Genomic DNA, 16500 nt, shown 5'->3' on the forward strand with positions numbered 1-16500 from the left:
CGCATCGCCTTCTATAGGAAGCGTATAGGACGGGGGATAACATGCTGGATCCGGGACGCCCAGAGCCGGCCAGAACTGACAGGCCCAAATAAATCAGTGGGGCCGGGAAGACTCTAGTATAAATCTCATCATCCCCTACAGAAGATATACATTAATTGTGTCTGGAGCGAGGCCAGGCCCGTGACTCCTGCTTTGTATTAGGTCAGACCTTGTTTCTGAGGAATTTTGCCTTTTCTTCCTTTCTTAAGTGTTTTTTCTATCTCAACTTAAATAACCTGACCCATTTGGCTTCACAACAAAGTAGAAGTAGTAACCTCAGATGTTCGGACGCCATGATGCGCTATTGATTGGGGATCTGATGAGCTCTGTTCCCCAGGGATCAGTATCACATGAAGGACAAGTAAACATCCAGAAGGCGGCCAGCTTCCCTGCTGACCTAACAGGATACTATGAATAGTAGACTCTCAGGACCTCAACATGGCGTGGATGACGGCCAGGGTTCACATACTTTTCCCATACTGGTGCCATGCCACAATGCTAATGTGGGGTTGGGTCAGGACAACCTGATTGAAACATGTAGGACAGTCTTGGAGATTCGGTTCCTTATGGCAGAAATGTCCCAGATAGAAAAAAGCCCCTTTAATCAATCATGTTTTATTAAATTTGTATTAATATTGTTGTTATTATTTGCTTTTTTTTCATTGTCTGCAGAAAGCTCATTAGCTCCCGCCAGTGGAGGCTGCTGGTTGCCAGAGTTTATCAGGTAGCCCAGTGTCTCTGCAGGGGATCTGGAGCTCTGTGTTCAGTTTCTGTTTGTATGATTTCTGTCATTGCTATTCATGCCTTTGTTTCTTCTTTGCTTTAGTATCAAGACCTCAAAGTGCTCCAGAAGATCTGAAGGTGTTAACGAGCAATGTCAACCGTCTGAATGAGAGCTACAGGGATCTTCAATTTAAGCTCATGCAACTCACCTTCAAGGGAGACTTCATGGACCATATCTGGAAGCTGCAGGACCTTTTCCAGAACCATACAGACTCATTGTTTCAGTTGACAGAATCCTTACAGAAACTTGAGCGAAACCTCAATGGTGTCCAAGACTTGGCCTCCAAGACGGACGCGATGGTCTCAGGTCTCGGCGTTAGCCTAAACCAGGTCACTGACTCTCACAACTTAGATATCTATAGACTATCTACAGAAGTTAACACTAGTCATTATATATGGAGTCACCATGACACCATGTTGAAGATGTTAATGAGTAAAGTTGAAGGACTTAACGAGCAGTTAGGTGACTTGATGGTCACCTTAAATGCTATGAATGGGACTTTTTATTATGATATAGGGATCCATCATTCAAGGATACAGGAGCTTCAAGGTCTCATCAGTAATGTGTCTGAAGACACCAGAAAGACGAGACTTCTTCATATAGTGATGGAGCAGCAGCTAAAGCATGAGATGGCGCTTATCAATAACGTGACCGAAGACCTGCGGCTCAAAGACTGGGAGCACTCGATAGCCTTAAAAAACATCACAGTATTGAGAGGTAGGTCATTGTCTTATGTTGGTTACTTAAAGATCTTGGACAGAAAATGGAGAACTTCCTGTATGGTGGTCATGTGCTCAGCTCTTGGAGTTACATGCATGGCCACTTCTTCATTCTTTCTCTAACCTAAAGAAATTATCCCCTGTAGAACTCTCAACACGTATACATAGAATGGGTCATAAATGTTTTATCATGGGTGGTCCAACCTCTATAACCCCCACTGATCATAAGAACAGAGGTCCTGTGAGCCGTAAGTGAATATAGAGGTAGTGCGCATGTGTGGCCACTAATCTAGTCACTTTTTATGGGGTCACTATAGCTTGATTTACTCGGAAGACGCATTTCCTCTGTTCTCTTCATCAAGGAGGGTCCAAGCAGTTGTATTCCCACCCATCATACATTTATTACCTATCCTACAGATAGCTGATCAATGTTATTTTGTGATGGCCACTAGGGTTGAGCGACTTTTGCTTTTTTAGGATCGAGTTGGGTTTTGTGAAACCCGACCTTCTCAAAAGTCGGATCGTGTGAAATCGGCCGATTCTACTGTGAAGTCGGGCTCCGGTCCCGGAACCCAATGCAAGTGAATGTGCATTCATCTCTCTCTCTCTCTCTCTCTCTCTCTCGCTCTCTCTCTCTCGCTCTCTCTCTCTCTCTCGCTCGCTCTCTCTCTCTCGCTCTCTCTCTCTCTCGCTCTCTCTCTCTCTCGCTCTCTCTCTCTCTCTCTCTCGCTCTCTCTCTCTCTCGCTCTCTCTCTCTCTCGCTCTCTCTCTCCTCCGTGCATATATTGTATTTGACTCCGGAAATCACTGCTACCCAAACGGTAATATGGCTCTATGACGCCGGAACCTATGTCATCACGCTGCCCACAATTAATTGGCTGAAAAAATGGCGGGGAAGGCGTCATTCAAAACGCGACTTTGGCGCCAAGATCGCGTACCGCATGGCCGACCCCACGCTGGGATCGGGTCGGGTTTCATGAGACGCCGACTTTGCCAAAAGTCGGCGACTTATGAAAATGACCGATCCGTTTCGCTCAACCCTAATGGCCACCTTTTCGAGCATGATAGGGTTGAGGGACCTCTGTTTTAGAAATCAGTGTGAGTCCCAGTGGTTGTTCCTTGACATATAAAACTAATTGATCTCAATACAAATTAATCTCATGGATCATAACTACTTTCAGATGTTAATAGATCTTAGGCAAGGGGTCCAGATACGTTTCTAGCACGAGTGCCTCTACTTTATGTGTTTGCTCAGTGGTCACCCTACAATTGTGGACAATGTAGACATGGCTTGTATGAGTTTCTGAAGAAGACTATCCAGACTAATGAGGAGAGCCATCTTCATGGTCGCATACATGGATATTGTAAGAGTGAGAGAAGAAGAAATCACCCCAGGATATGGAGGTCATAGATTATGTAATCCAGTTCTGTACTGTACACGATATCATTAGTTTTAGCTTTAGCTTTTTAGAATGAACCAGGCAAAAATAGTCAGATTACTTCTCTTAAACATGGACTGGGGCAGTTCTCTTTTCCCCTCTCGCAGCAGGAAATCACAGCGATCTCAATCTACATCAATGTGACAAACGATTCTATTTCTAAGGCCTCATGATGTATCTTCTGCATATGGCCCTATATTGTTACCATATGCCTCCGATTTCATACCACCGACATGCCTCATACGAGGTGGAGATATAATTAGTCAGGAATCTAGTTGGGTCCCTTAGTATTTGCAAGAGATAAGCAAATTGATTTGATGAAAATTTAATTTGTGTTGAATTATTAGGAATATGCCAAACTTGTTAAATAATTGACATGTACCACACAAAATGACTGCTACCATTTTACAGCTTGACGAACATAGCTTCAGCCAGAGAAGACTCACTTGACCAAGAGTGTGGCCAGGCAAGCTTCTCCATAATATGCCATACATCTATTACATTACATGTTATAGCTCAGCTAATCAAGAGGGACTATAATAGCATGTATAAAAGTCGAGACAGGGAATGCAGTAGCCTTTTTAGAGTGAATCTGAACAGTGAGAGGATGTCACAGCTCTGATCTTAGCTGTAGAGAAAGGGAGAGAAAAATATGAAGCACTGAATATACATTACAGATTGTTGTTGAGTTGTTGATCTCGGGAATGTACCTAACCCAGATAGAAAGAGGTCCCAGCAGCCAATACTGTTGCTACAACTACGAGCTCTGGGAATTTTTTCGAAAACTTTCCAGCCCACATATGAGAACACTGTAGAGCGAGTTGCCTTTGGGGCAGTAAAGGATGTTTTCCAAGATAGAAATCAAATCAATTCCTCCATCTCAACCACATGAGATGTAAACTTTTGAAAGACATGCAATGGCAACTCAAGTCTAGATTACGGTGTTAACGATGGAATCAGTCTTCTGATTTGTAGTTGCTGCTTTTATGGGGTTTTTTCGGCTCTTTGTCAGGTCCAGTGAAACGTGTCCAATGTTTATAGCCCTGGGCCGTCGAACATGTACGCGTGGTGTGCTCAGATCTTATCAGCGTTGTGTCAGGCTCCAGATGGGAATGTTTAGCTGTAGTTGGATCCATGTCTTCTGGATCCACTTTACGAGGGAACAGCAGATAACATGGTGACCCCCCTCAGACTTTTTTTAGGCTTTTCATAAAGTGGGGGGTGGCCTTCAGCCTCAATACAGGTGCCCCCCATCAGTTGTTGACTGACACCAGGTCTATTAACCCAGAAGGGGTCGTATCACATATTTAACACAGGGTCCCACCGGCGGCCAGATCACAGGTAGAAGGTGTTGCTGGGTACCACTGGAAGCCAAGTCTTAAAGAAGTGGCAGCCATCTTTGTACTCCTGTGAAGCTGAGCCTGTGCCCGGGCTTCATAGGGAAATATCAGGTTCCCCATATTCTGCACTACTGAGTTACCCGCCAGGGCCTAGGGGTAGTCGGTACTTGGTCCGGTACTTAAAGGGGATGTCCTGGTGGCGGCGACCCGGTCCTTGGCCCTGGGCGCCCAGGTAAAAGGGAATGTCCTTAAAGGGGTTGGAATAAAGTTTGTGTTCATGACGCCATCTGTGGTAATCAGTCAGTGGGGACCAACGCTGCTTAACCCCTTTCTGCCATTGGACGTACTATTCCGTCCATGTGGGGTGGGCCCTAATTCCCAAGGACGGAATAGTACGTCCAGCGCGATTGGCCGCGCTCACGGGGGGAGCGTGGCCGATCGCGGCCGGGTGTCAGCTGCCTATCGCAACTGACATCCGGCACTATGTGCCAGGAGCGGTCACGGACCGCCCCCGGCACATTAACCCCCGGCACACCGCGATCAAACATGATCGCGGTGTGTCGGCGGTACAGGGAAGCATCGCGCAGGGAGGGGGCTCCCTGCAGGCTTCCCTGAGACCCCCGGAGCAATGCGATGTGATCGCGTTGCTGCGAGGGTCTCCTACCTCCTATCCCTGCAGGCCCTGGATCCAAAATGGCCACGGGGCTGCATCCGGGTCCTGCAGGGATTACTTCCGGGTGCCGTGCAGGTGCTTGTAAGCTTGCACGGCTGTAAGTGAGATCGGTAATCTGACAGAGTGCTGTGCACACTGTCAGATCAGCGATCTGTAATGTCCCCCCCTGGGTCAAAGTAAAAAAAAAAAAATTCCCACATGTGTAAAAAAAAAAAGAAAAAAAAATTCCTAAATAAAGAAAAAAAAAAAAATATTATTCCCATAAATACATTCCTTTATCTAAATAAAAAAATCAAACAATAAAAGTACACATATTTAGTATCGCCGCGTCCGTAACGACCCCACATATAAAACTATATCACTAGTTAACCCCTTCAGTGAACACCGTAAAAGAAAAAAAAAAAACGAGGCAAAAAACAACGCTTTATTCTCATACCGCCAAACAAAAAGTAGAATAACACGCGATTAAAAAGACAGATATAAATAACCATGGTACCGCTGCAAACGTCATCTTGTCCCGCAAAAAACGAGCCGCTATATAGCATCATCAGCTAAAAAATAAAAAAGTTATAGTCCTCAGAATAAAGCGATGCCAAAATAATTATTTTTTCGATAAAATGGTTTTTATCGTATAAAAGCGCCAAAACATAAAAAAATGATAGAAATGAGGTATCGCTGTAATCGTACTGACCCGAAGAATAAAACTGCTTTATCAATTTTACCAAACGCGGAACGGTATAAACGCCTCCCCCAAAAGAAATTCATGAATAGCTGGTTTTTGGTCATTCTGCCTCACAAAAATCGGAATAAAAAGCGATCAAAAAATCTCCCGTGCCCGAGCATGTTACCAATAAAAACGTCAACTCGTTCCGCAAAAAACAAGACCTCATATGACTTTGTGGATTCAAATATGGAAAAATTATAGCTCTCAAAATGTGGTAACGCAAAAAATATTTTTTGCAATGAAAAGCTTCTTTCAGTGTGTGACGGCTGCCAATCATAACAATCCGCTAAAAAACTCGCTATAAAAGTAAATCAAACCCCCCTTCATCACCCCCTTAGTTAGGGAAAAATAAAAAAATTTAAAAAATGTATTTATTTCCATTTTACCATTAGGGTTAGGGCTAGGGCTATGGCTAGGGTTAGGGCTAGGGTTAGGGCTAGGGTTAGGGTTAGGGTTGGGGTTAGGGCTAGGGTTGGAGCTAGGGTTAGGGTTGGGGCTAGGGTTAGGGCTAGGGTTAGGTTGGGGCTAGGGTTAGGGTTGGGGCTACAGTTAGGGTTGGGGCTACAGTTAGGGTTGGGGTTTGGATTACATCTACGGTTGGGAATAGGGTTGGGATTAGGGTTAGGGGTGTGTCTGGGTTAGAGGTGTGGTTAGGGTTACCGTTGGGATAAGGGTTAGGGGTGTGTTTGGATTAGGGTTTCAGTTAAAATTGGGGGGTTTCCACTGTTTAGGCACATCAGGGGCTCTCCAAACGCGACATGGCGTCCGATCTCAATTTCAGCCAATTCTGCGTTGAAAAAGTAAAACAGTGCTCCTTCCCTTCCGAGCTCTCCCGTGCGCCCAAACAGGGGTTTACCCCAACATATGGGGTATCAGCGTACTCAGGACAAATAGGACAACAACCTTTGGGGTCCATTTTCTCCTGTTACCCTTGGGAAAATACAAACCTGGGGGCTAAAAAATAATTTTTGTGGAAAAAAAAATATTTTTTATTTGCATGGCTCTGCGTTATAAACTGTAGTGAAACAATTGGGGGTTCAAAGCTCTCACAACACATCTAGATGAGTTCCTTAGGGGGTCTACTTTACAAAATGGTGTCACTTGTGGGGGGTTTCTACTGTTTAGGTACATTAGGGCCTCTGCAAACGCAATGTGACGCCTGTAGACCATTCCATCTAAGTCTGCATTCAAAATGGCGCTCCATCCCTTCCGAGCCCTCCCATGCGCCCAAACAGTGGTTCCCCCCCACATATGGGGTATCAGAGTACTCAGGACAAATTGGAAAACAACTTTTGGGGTCCACTTTCTCCTGTTACCCTCGGGAAAATACAAAACTGGGGGCTAAAAAATAATTTTTGTGGGAAAAAAATGTTTGTTTTATTTTTACGGCTCTGCATTATAAACTTCTGTGAAGCAGTTGGTGGGTCAAAGTGCTCACTACACCTCTAGATAAGTTCCTTAGGGGGTCTACTTTCCAAAATGGTGTCACTTGTGGGGGAGTTTCAATGTTTAGGCACATCAGTGGCTCTCCAAACGCAACATGGCGTCCCATCTCAATTCCAGTCAATTTTGCATTGAAAAGTCAAATGGCGCTCCTTCGCTTCCGAGCTCTGTCATGCGCCCAAACAGTGGTTTACCCCCACATATGGGGTATCGGCGTACTCAGGACAAATTGTACAACATCTTTTGGGGTCCATTTTCTCCTGTTACCCTTGGTAAAATAAAACAAATTGGAGCTGAAGTAAATTTTGTGTGAAAAAAAAGTTAAATGCTCATTTTTATTTAAACATTCCAAAAATTCCTGTGAAACACCTGAATGGTTAATAAACTTCTTGAATGTGGTTTTGAGCACCTTGAGGGGTGCAGTTTTTAGAATGGTGTCACACTTGGGTATTTTCTATCATATAGACCCCTCAAAATGACTTCAAATGAGATGTGGTCCCTAAAAAAAAAATGGTGTTGTAAAAATGAGAAATTGCTGGTCAAATTTTAACCCTTATAGCTCCCTAACAAAAAAAAAATTTTGGTTCCAAAATTGTACTGATGTAAAGTGGACATGTGGGAAATGTTACTTATTAAGTATTTTGTGTGACATATCACTGTGATTTAATTGCACAAAAATTCAAAGTTGGAAAATTGCAAAATTTTCAAAATTTTCGCCAAATTTCCGTTTTTTTCACAAATAAACGCAGGTAATATCAAAGAAATTTTACCACTATCATGAAGTACAATATGTCACGAGAAAACAATGTCAGAATCACCGGGATCCGTTGAAGCGTTCCAGAGTTATAACCTCATAAAGGGACAGTGGTCAGAATTGTAAAAATTGGCCCGGTCCATAACGTGCAAACCACCCTTGGGGGTGAAGGGGTTAAAGGGGTCCTCTGGGGTGATGTTATGGCAGCTAACATGGTATAACTTCCCACAGGTAAAGTAGGTCCCCAGGGCTCCCAGTGTATAGATGAGAATGGTGAGTGGTGCAGTAAAGAACGGAGGACACAGGTTTGCACTCTCTTTACCTGGTTTACTGAAGGCTTCAGGCAGCCACCGTCCAGGGCACCAGATCACAGGTACAGGCAGGGTCCGGCCGGCTTGGAAGCGAGTTCAGAGTCCCCTTTGCCAGGTGGAGTTAGAAGCCTTCCTTTTAGCGCTTTTGAGCAGTCCCTTGCTGCCTGTGGCTTCTATCAAGGTCCACACAGTTCTCTTTGTCATCCTTAAAGGTGGGGCACAAACCCGTGTGACAGGTGACTCAAGCCTTTTCACAGGGTCTCTATCACGACCCGGACTCTATGTGCCACTGTGCCTCCTGGGTATTAGGGTGGACAGGTTACGTGTAGTCCAGCTGTCCTGCCGGTTTCTGCTGTGTCTCTTAGAGTCCGACACAACCTCGGTCTTCTGGCTACTGGAATCTGCGCTCTACAGGGAGGTAGCCCAATCGTTGCTGTACTCCCCAGGTGTCACTCTCCTGCGCTTCACCCTCCTGCACGCTCTCTACAATTCTGTTTGTTTTCCTGTGCTGTTTCTCCAGGAGCTTCAGCACCCTCGTGGCTGCACGGCCCCTCCAGTCCTTCTGACTGCTCTCTTCTCTTCTTGCCAGGAGCTGCAGACTCCCACGTCTGTTCAGCTACATTCCTTTCTTACCAGCTCTGCCTAAGCTGAAATTCCCTGACCAGCTCCTCTCTGGCAATCTCTGACTCATTCAGTTCCTGTCTCTGGCAGACTGTTCCAGTCTGCTGTCTGGCACTCACTGACTCTCTCTCTCCAGACCAGAATGTGTATATATATATATAGGGAAGTTCCCCTTAAACCGGGTTTAGAGCTCCCCCTTCTGGCCTGGAGTGTGAACATGTTGCATGTTTGTGTAAACCTGATAGAGAAGATCTTCGCTCGCTTCCAAGCGTGACATCACTCTCCACATGAGGAAAGCAATGCCACTGTAACCAACAGAACCCTGGGGTTTTACAACTGCAGCATTGACCTACATACAGTAGAACAATCTTCATTCCCCAGGGGAGACAAAAAAAAATCTATGAAAAATGAACATTTTTTTAAAAAAATATATAAATATGAGAATATAAAAATGCTATCACCCGCTTTTTCTTATTTTTTTGCATAAGTTAAAAAAAATTATAATTTGTCAAGTCCGATCTATGAAAACATAAAATTATTGAACCTGAACCGTAAACGCCATGAAGCTAATTAAAAAAATCAAAATGCCAGGATTGTCGATTTCGCTCGCTGCACGTCCAACAAAAAAAAGAGAAATAAAGGTGATTGAAACATTGTATGTGCCCCAAAGGGATCCCAATAAAAAAAAGCTCCCATATGGCCATGACGATGGGAAAATAAAGAGTTACTGGTCTCAGAGGATGGAGGCACAAACATGTATTTGTTTTTTATAAAGTTCTGAAGGGTTTTTTTTAATTGCCCCCAAACTTTACAAACTCCAGGTGGAGACCCCGGATAGCAGTTATTCTACAGCGCGGTAAAGTACGGTACCCTCTCTATGGCATCTCTACAGGCCGTCTTGTGGAGTGCGCCGGGTCACCCGAGGTAACAGGTTGTATGAGATAGATGTAGGTGCCCGCTGATCGCACAGGACAGACAAGAGCGAGTACAAGCTGGCGGACAGATGCTGCACATGGGGCCGGTTATCTGTCACCTCCAGAATCCACAGCCACCGAGAGATCATACTGCAGATATATGGAAATCAACTCCGACCAATGCCAGTGTATCTATCCATAGTCATGGCCGAAAGTGTCGGCACCCTAGGTATTGTTCCAGAAAATGAAGTATTTCTCCCAGAGAATTATTGCAGTTACACACGTTTTGTTATACACGTGTTTATTTCCTCTGTGTGTATTGGAGCAACACAAAAAGAGAAAAAAAAAACAAATTGGACATAATTTCCATCAACACCCCAAAAAATGTGCCGGTCAAAATTGTTGACACCCTACTTAATATTTGTTGCACACACTTTGGAATAAATAACTGCAATCAATCGCTTCCTGTAACCATTGTCATGTAGCGGTATCCGCACTGTGCAGTGATGAGGCAGTGATCCAGCAAAGTTCCAAAACAAAAGTCTCTTTAATGCTCAACTCACAAAAGTACACCGCACACGATATCCTCCGGATCACAGCCGGGAAATATATTCTCCAGATTGCAGCCAATAAACACGCAAGTTCACCTCCGAGACCGGTTGCTGTGGGTGACTGCACCGCTGTTTACGCTGTGGATGCCAGGCCTTTTAGCTCCCTTGACTGTTTGGCTCCGTTTACCTATGTTGCCTCACACAGATGGAGCTCTGCAGAGCCTTCTGCTCTGCACTCTTGCAAAAACCAAACTGACTCTGACACTGACCCTGACACACCCAAACCCTTTACTGCAGGGTTTTGAACTGGAATCTGTGGACATGGGCCACATGGAAAACCCAGCCAGAAAGGAAATGGACTGCCCCACTACCATCCTGTAGTCCATTTAAAAAATAAAAGCCAAGCAGGTTTTCTTAAATCTTCCTTGGACAAACAGTTTGCCCAAGACTAACACTTACTTTTATTCTGCATTGCAATCACAGCTACGCCTGTGACTGCAGTGCACTCTCATGGCCTCAATACGCCTCCGTGCATATTCTGGGGGGAACACACAGCGACCCTCACATGTAACATCGGTCACTGCCTCACACCATCCACAAGCTTCTTACACTTTTCAGCTGGAAGTTTGGACGACTCTTCTTACAAACTGCTCCGGGTCTCTCATAAGTGAAGGCACCTTTCCCCAACAGAAATTTTAGGATCTCTCCCCAGGTGATCAATGCGATTTAGATCCAGACTCATTCCTGCCACTTAAGAACTCTCCAGCGCTTTGTTTCCATCCATTTCTGGGGGCTTCATGAAGTATGTTTGGGGTCATTGTCCTCTGGAAAACCCATGACCTAGGACTCAAACCCAGCTTTCTGACAATGGGCAGTACACTGCAATCCAAAATCCTTTGATGATCTTAAGATTTCATGATGTCTTGCACACAGTCAAGTCACCCAGTACCAAAGTCAGCAAAACAACACCAAGACATCTTTGAACCTCCACCATATCGGACTGTAAGTACTGTGTCCTTTTCGTTGTAGGTCTCATTCCATTTTTGGTAAACGGTAGAATGATGTGCTTTACCAAAAAGCTCTATCTTGGTCTCAACTGTCTACAAGAAGGATTTTGGCTTACGTGCATTCTGGCAAATTGCAGTCTAGCTTTTTTATGGCTCTGTGTCATCAGCAGGGACCTCCTGGGTCTCCTGCTATAGCGTTAGGACAGCTTGAATTTCTTTGGCACTTGACTGGGGCTGACTGTCCACCATCCGGACTATCTTGTGCTGCAACCTTTCATCAATTTTTCTCTGCTGTCCATATCCAAGAAGATTAGCTACAGTGCAATGGGTTGTAAACTTTTGATAATGTTGTGCACCGTGGATAAAGGAACATCAAGATTTCTGGAGATGGACTTGTAACCTTGAGATTGTTGATATTTTTCAACAATTTTGGTTCTCAAGTCCTCAGACAGTTCTCTTCTCCTCTTTCTGTTCTCCATGCTTAGTGTGGCACACACAGGCACAGAATGCAAAGATTGAGTCAACCTCTCCCCTTTTTATCTGGTTTCAGGTGTGATTTGTTTACCCCCACTTTTTTGAAAATTGCCAACAATTTTGACGGTCCCATTTTTGGCATTTGTGTGAAATTATGTCCAATTTTGTCTCCCTCTTATATTTCTTTGTTTCCTTCTTTTTGTTTTATTTCTGTATTCTCATATCTATCTACCATTTAATTCTCTTCCTTCTTTACTCCATCCCTCCTTTCCTTCCTTACATCCTCCATCTCTTCCTTTTATACTCCCTCCCTTCCTTACTTCCTCCATCCCTTCTTTCTTTCCTGCCTTCCATCCTTCCCTTTTCCTCTCTTTGCGCTATATCCTGTACTCTATAATTTCCCATTAGATGTTGCACCTGTTGACGCCTCCTGCTGGTGATTTTCATGTAACGCTGCCGCCATACAATAGTCATCTATGAGGGTGGGAGCAGCCGCTGGAGTCAGGCACCTACATGTTCACTGTTTCCTTGACTCTGCAGAATTCACAGTGGAGCCGATAGGCTGAGAAACCAGAGAACGAGAAGTCATCAGATTATTGGCTGCTGGCCTTCAGATTAGGTGAAGAGCCTCTACATTATTTCCACCATAATAAAAAGTTCTCCCACCGAGTTAGAAGCATGCGCCGCGCTCCTCCTCGTGTTTTCCTTCAGGAGATTTTTTTTCCATCGCTGAGTTTTCCCAATTTCATGTCGAATATTCATAACACGAGGACGACGGCCAAAGGCATAAAACAGATCTTGGCCGGACGGAGTCATTACCAGCGCTCCTGTAATGTGGCAGCAGATCCATATGACAGAGCTAAAGAGGGCAGAGAAAACGTACGGGGCACAGATAACAGAGCCGCACAGACCGCGGATAACAGAGCCGCACAGACCGCGGATAACAGAGCCGTACAGACCGCGGATAACAGAGCCGTAGAGGGTGCAGATAACAGAGCCGTACAGGATGCAGATAACAGAGCCGTACAGGATGCAGATAACAGAGCCGTACAGGATGCGGATAACAGAGCCGTACAGGGTGCAGATAACAGAGCCGTACAGGGTGCAGATAACAGAGCCGTACAGGATGGAGATAACAGAGCCGTACAGGGTGCAGATAACAGAGCCGTAGAGGGTGCAGATAACAGAGCCGTACAGGGTGCAGATAACAGAGCCGTACAGGATGGAGATAACAGAGCCGTACAGGATGCAGATAACAGAACCGTACAGGGAGCGGATAACAGAGCTGTACAGGATGGAGATAACAGAGCCGTACAGGGTGCAGATAACAGAGCCGTACAGGGAGCGGATAACAGAGCTGTACAGGGTGCAAATAACAGAGCCGTAGAGGGTGCAGATAACAGAGCCGTACAGGGTGCAGATAACAGAGCCGTACAGGATACAGATAACAGAGCCGTACAGGGAGCAGATAACAGAGCCATACAGGGTGCAGATAACAGAGCCATACAGGGTGCAGATAACAGAGCCGTACAGGGTGCAGATAACAGAGCCATACAGGGGGCAGATAACAGAGCCATACAGGGGGCAGATAACAGAGCCATACAGGGTGCAGATAACAGAGCCGCACAGACCGCGGATAACAGAGCTGTACAGGGTGCAGATAACAGAGCCGTACAGGATGCAGATAACAGAGCCGTACAGGGTGCAGATAACAGAGCCGTACAAGGTGCAGATAACAGAGCCGTACAGGATGCAGATAACAGAGCCGTACAGGATGCAGATAACAGAGCCGTACAGGGTGCAGATAACAGAGCCGTACAGGGTGCAGATAACAGAGCCGTACAGGGTGCAGATAACAGAGCCATACAGGATGCAGATAACAGAGCCGTACAGGATGCAGATAACAGAGCCGTACAGGGTGCAGATAACAGAGCCATACAGGGTGCAGATAACAGAGCCGTACAGGGTGCAGATAACAGAGCCATACAGGGGGCAGATAACAGAGCCGTACAGGGTGCAGATAACAGAGCCGTACAGGATGCGGATAACAGAGCCGTACAGGATGCAGATAACAGAGCCATACAGGATGCAGATAACAGAGCCGCACAGACCGCGGATAACAGAGCTGTACAGGGTGCAGATAACAGAGCCGTACAGGATGCAGATAACAGAGCCGTACAGGGTGCAGATAACAGAGCCGTACAAGGTGCAGATAACAGAGCCGTACAGGATGCAGATAACAGAGCCGTACAGGATGCAGATAACAGAGCCGTACAGGGTGCAGATAACAGAGCCGTACAGGGTGCAGATAACAGAGCCGTACAGGGTGCAGATAACAGAGCCATACAGGATGCAGATAACAGAGCCGTACAGGATGCAGATAACAGAGCCGTACAGGGTGCAGATAACAGAGCCATACAGGGTGCAGATAACAGAGCCGTACAGGGTGCAGATAACAGAGCCATACAGGGGGCAGATAACAGAGCCGTACAGGGTGCAGATAACAGAGCCGCACAGACCGCGGATAACAGAGCTGTACAGGGTGCAGATAACAGAGCCGTACAGGATGCAGATAACAGAGCCGTACAGGGTGCAGATAACAGAGCCGTACAAGGTGCAGATAACAGAGCCGTACAGGATGCAGATAACAGAGCCGTACAGGATGGAGATAACAGAGCCGTACAGGATGCAGATAACAGAGCCGTACAGGATGCAGATAACAGAGCCGTACAGGGTGCAGATAACAGAGCCGTACAGGGTGCAGATAACAGAGCCGTACAGGGTGCAGATAACAGAGCCATACAGGATGCAGATAACAGAGCCGTACAGGATGCAGATAACAGAGCCGTACAGGGTGCAGATAACAGAGCCGTACAGGGAGCGGATAACAGAGCTGTACAGGGAGCGGATAACAGAGCCGTAGAGGGTGCAGATAACAGAGCCGTACAGGGTGCAGATAACAGAGCCATACAGGATGCAGATAACAGAGCCGTACAGGGTGCAGATAACAGAGCCGTACAGGATACAGATAACAGAGCCGTACAGGGAGCGGATAACAGAGCCATGCAGGGTGCAGATAACAGAGCCATACAGGGTGCAGATAACAGAGCCGTACAGGGTGCAGATAACAGAGCCGCACAGACCGCGGATAACAGAGCCGTACAGGGTGCAGATAACAGAGCCGTACAGGGTGCAGATAACAGAGCCGTACAGGGTGCAGATAACAGAGCCGTACAGGGTGCAGATAACAGAGCCGTACAGGATGCAGATAACAGAGCCGTACAGGATGGAGATAACAGAGCCGTACAGGATGCAGATAACAGAGCCGTACAGGGGGCAGATAACAGAGCCGTACAGGGTGCAGATAACAGAACCGTACAGGATGCTGATAACAGAGCCATACAGGGTGCAGATAACAGAGCCGTACAGGATGGAGATAACAGAGCCGTACAGGATGCGGATAACAGAGCCGTACAGGGTGCAGATAACAGAGCCGTACAGGATGCAGATAACAGAGCCATACAGGGTGCAGATAACAGAGCCGTACAGGATGCAGATAACAGAGCTGTACAGGGTGCAGATAACAGAGCCGTACAGGATGCAGATAACAGAGCCGTACAGGATGCAGATAACAGAGCCGTACAGGGTGCAGATAACAGAGCCGCACAGACCGCGGATAACAGAGCTGTACAGGGTGCAGATAACAGAGCCGTACAGGATACAGATAACAGAGCCGTACAGGGTGCAGATAACAGAGCCGTACAGGATGCAGATAACAGAGCCGTACAGGATGGAGATAACAGAGCCGTACAGGATGGAGATAACAGAGCCGTACAGGATGCGGATAACAGAGCCGTACAGGATGCAGATAACAGAGCCGTACAGGGTGCAGATAACAGAGCCATACAGGATGCAGATAACAGAGCCGTACAGGATGCGGATAACAGAGCCGTACAGGATGCAGATAACAGAGCCATACAGGGGGCAGATAACAGAGCCGTACAGGATGGAGATAACAGAGCCGTACAGGATGGAGATAACAGAACCGTACAGGACGGAGATTACAGAACCGTACAGGGTGCAGATAACAGAGCCGTACAGGATGCAGATAACAGAGCCGTACAGGGTGCAGATAACAGAGCCGTACAGGATGCAGATAACAGAGCCATACAGGGTGCAGGTAACAGAGCCGTACAGGGTGCAGATAACAGAGCCGCACAGACCGCGGATAACAGAGCCGTACAGGGTGCAGATAACAGAGCCATACAGGGTGCAGATAACAGAGCCGTACAGGGTGCAGATAACAGAGCCGTACAGGGTGCAGATAACAGAGCCGCACAGACCGCGGATAACAGAGCTGTACAGGGTGCAGATAACAGAGCCGTACAGGATACAGATAACAGAGCCGTACAGGGTGCAGATAACAGAGCCGTACAGGATGCAGATAACAGAGCCGTACAGGATGGAGATAACAGAGCCGTACAGGATGCAGATAACAGAGCCGTACAGGGGGCAGATAACAGAGCCGAACAGGGTGCAGATAACAGAACCGTACAGGATGCAGATAACAGAGCCATACAGGGTGCAGATAACAGAGCCGTACAGGATGGAGATAACAGAGCCGTACAGGATGCGGATAACAGAGCCGTACAGGGTGCAGATAACAGAGCCGTACAGGATGCAGATAACAGAGCCATACAGGGGGCA

General features: G+C 46.4%; 1 protein-coding gene across 1 annotated transcript in view; it reads left to right on the forward strand.

The window, feature by feature from the left end:
* SCARA5 (scavenger receptor class A member 5) overlaps window positions 1-16500 on the forward strand; it is a 323038-nt gene that overhangs the window by 162192 nt on the left and 144346 nt on the right. The window contains exon 4 of the mRNA XM_077291789.1: window positions 866-1540. Coding sequence (XP_077147904.1) covers window positions 866-1540 — 675 coding nt within the window. The remainder of the gene's footprint in view (window positions 1-865; window positions 1541-16500) is intronic.

The sequence above is a fragment of the Ranitomeya variabilis genome, chromosome 2 (genome assembly GCF_051348905.1).
Source record: "Ranitomeya variabilis isolate aRanVar5 chromosome 2, aRanVar5.hap1, whole genome shotgun sequence".
In the NCBI taxonomy this organism is placed as follows: Eukaryota; Metazoa; Chordata; class Amphibia; order Anura; family Dendrobatidae; genus Ranitomeya; species Ranitomeya variabilis.